The sequence below is a fragment of the Alexandromys fortis genome, unplaced genomic scaffold, assembly GCF_014885135.2.
Source record: "Alexandromys fortis isolate MF-2015 unplaced genomic scaffold, M_Fortis_MF-2015_v1.1 scaffold_3, whole genome shotgun sequence".
Lineage (NCBI taxonomy): Eukaryota > Metazoa > Chordata > Mammalia > Rodentia > Cricetidae > Alexandromys > Alexandromys fortis.
The window spans coordinates 21,423,288-21,426,674 of NW_026067909.1; the positions used below are offsets into that span (position 1 = coordinate 21,423,288).

The window sequence follows — 3,387 nt, forward strand, 5'->3', positions numbered from 1 at the left end:
GATAGAAAAACGGTACAGTTTTGTGCTAATTTGATTTACATGGAGCCCAGCAAGGAGGCTGCTAGCTGCACAAGAGAGTTACCCTTCCACCTCATATTGTTTTATTTTTCTGCCGTTATATCAATGAGGTTCTGTTCTCTCCAGTGTGCTTCTGCTTCTCCTGAACACACTGATGGCTGCTTCTGCAATTCGCTGTTGACCCTGTCTGCCTCAAATTCTTGATTGGTAGGTACATTTTCATTTCATGAAAGTCTGCTTTCAAATAAAATTTTTCATTCCTTCATCCTGTCACAACATAAAAAAATTACCAAGATGAAAAATAAAATTGGCCAAGTATAGTGCTGTCTTTGTCTCAAAGGTCTCTTTTAATATGTTCTGCTTTGTGAAAACTTTTCATACAACCTGTCACACAATAGCAATGTTTCAATTTTTAGGTTTTTGATTGCTTGGATGTTGAAAATTGCTTTATCAGTCTGCTAAGGTAGTAATATAGACTTGCTATATTGCTTAGCACTTTTTAAACACAACTATATATTCTAGTAATTAAACAAATTTATTTGTTTCCTACAGTCATCAGGATATCACTATGATTTGAGCACAATTAAATGAACACAAAAGCAGACAGCAAATTTATGTTACATTGTCTTGTAGAATTTTTTCTGGCATGCATTTGAATAAGTCTTGAAAAGAAACCTATCACTGTGTCTTCTCTTCAATGGGTTTCTTTATGTACCTAATTACAGTGATTTGTGCTGATATAACAGAAAAAATATTGCATAAAATTGATTGAATATGATAATATAATCAATTAGTTTTTTCACAAGCTGGTCTAAAGTTATCAAAGACAATTTATTTAAGTTTTACTCTTCTGAACAAGATGTTAATATTTTCACAAACAACACACTATTGCTGAGGTGAAGATGATACTTCAAGTTCTTCAAACCTCTGTAGGGTAGAAAAATGTGAGTCAGTGTAGAATTAAGCAGAAAGGAATGAATGAATCTAGATGCTCTAACCCAAAATTAATAATCAAAGCTGTAAACATTATCTTGACTTTAGTACAATCTTTGTGAACGCACTCTTCACCTCCTTATTCCTTAAGCTGTAGACAAGAGGGTTCAACATAGGAATGACCATGGTGTAAAACACAGATGCTATTTTGTCAGTGTCCATGGAGTGACTTGATCTGGGCTGTAAGTACATGAATATGATTGTACCATAGAAAATGGAAACAGCTGTGAAATGGGAGGCACAAGTAGAAAGAGCTTTGCGATATGCTGCAAAAGAGTTCATCTTTAGAATGTTGGTAAAAATGAACATGTAGGATATTAAGATAAGTATAAGAGCAAAAAAGATATTAAAGCTGGCTAAATAAATAAGAACCAGTTCATTGACATGTCGGTCAGAGCAAGATACAATCATGACTGCTAGAACATCACAGAAAAAATGGTGCACCACATTAGACTCACAGAAAGAGAGACTTAATGCATCCACAGTATAGATGGAAGCATTCAGGAAACCACAGATATAACACCCAATGATGAGACATGTACACACACTAGTTGTCATGGTGGTGGCATAGTGTAGGGGCTTACACAGTGCTACATAGCGATCATAGGCCATTGCGACTAAAAGGTAGTTCTCCACATTGGCAAAAGTTGCAAAAAAGAACATCTGAGAGGCACAAGCATTGTAGGATATGATCTTATTTCCTGTAAGGAATCCAGCTATGACCTTTGGAGTGATTGTTGATGAGTAACAAAAGTCCACGAAGGACAAGTTGCAGAGAAAAATGTACATGGGAGTATGAAGCCGAGAATCCAAAAGAATCAACAGAAACATCCCCAGGTTCCCAACCAGGGTGATGGTATAGATGAGAAGGAAAGTGATGAAGAGAGGAAGCTGCAGATGTGGGTCATTTGTGAGTCCCATAAGGATAAACTGTGTCACTTCTGTCCTGTTCTCCATCAGTAATATCTGTTAATAAAAAGAAAGACTTAAACAAGTGAAAAAGAGAGTACTATAAGGGGTTGCTGAGATAGGTCAGTTGTCAAAAGCAATGGCTTTCTATTCTGAAAGGCTCAGCAACTTCATGTCAACTTACAACTCTCTGTAACTCTAGGACCAATGGATCTAACACCATCTTCTGACCTCTGCACTTATGAGACAAATTGTTGTACACAGACATACATGTAGGCAAAGCACCATGCACATAGAATTTGTTTCCTTTTTATTTATTAAACAATTTAATCAATCGACATTTATAAATGATGAGTCTATAGGCATGGAGTTTTTCATTGACATATGTAGGTACACATCTATGATTTTTTGTATTAATAATTATTCATGTTATATATTATCATGTAACAAATCACTGTAGAAGCCAGTTTTGAGATACAGAGTACGGTTGTACTTGTTCCTAAAGCTTCATTGAAGATAGGTGAGGACTGATTGTCTCTCTTGAGCTGACTTCAGCTGGAAGGCTGGGAGCTGTGACATCTGAAGCCTTGCCATGGGTGCATCACGTCATAGATGTTAGTTGTCATCTGGACCCTCAGCTGAGGCACCACTGGAATGCTACACATTCATTTCTTTCTATTTTTTTTTTTTTTTTTGGTTTTTCGAGACAGGGTTTCTCTGTGGCTTTGGAGCCTGTCCTGGAACTAGCTCTTGTAGACCAGACTGGTCTCGAACTCACAGAGATTCGCCTGCCTCTGCCTCCCGAGTGCTGGGATTAAAGGCATGCGCCACCATCGCCCGGCTACACATTCATTTCTTAAGTTCTTTTCCGATATTTATTTAAGGATATATTTTATGTACATGAGTGTTAGGTCTTCATATATATAAGAAGATGACATATGTTCACATTACTCATGGTTATGTACCAACAAATGGTTGCTGGTACAACCATTTGTGAATGCTGGTTAATGTTGATTTTCTTTTAAAAGATATATGAGCATGGAGCAATGCTGGAATTTGAATCAGTAAAATTTTACTGATTTTCTACCAAAAATCAAAAGTATAAAAATATTTTAGGTATTTGTAGGCAGTTTAGTTACTCTATAAAATGATTTATTTTTAGTAAAATAATATATAAATATATATAATATATTATGTAATAGTATACTTATTATTGTACCAGTTAATCTTTGTTGGGCTCTGTAGAACTAACACAACTGTGCTTTCCTGCCAGGAGGTATTATAGAAACAGTCTTCTATTGGTCAGTAACAAGGCTTTGATAAATTTTTACATCCATGAAAATTGTGTAGTATAAGAGATTTAAAATTTCTGCATATTTAAATATTATAATTACAAGATTTTCTTCTGAATTCGGGTAAACTGTTTGCCCATAGAAAGCTACAAATATAAAATAATTTAACTTAATT

The 3,387-nt window shown here is 35.3% G+C and overlaps 1 protein-coding gene across 1 annotated transcript; it reads right to left on the minus strand.

Moving 5' to 3' along the window:
* Positions 1–1,044: 1,044 nt before the first annotated feature.
* LOC126498603 (olfactory receptor 5B3-like) lies at positions 1,045–1,971 on the minus strand. Its single transcript, XM_050137393.1, has one exon. It carries the CDS (start codon positions 1,966–1,968, stop codon positions 1,045–1,047), a length of 924 nt encoding a protein of 307 aa, XP_049993350.1. The 5' UTR covers positions 1,969–1,971.
* Between the last annotated feature and the right edge of the window lie 1,416 nt (positions 1,972–3,387).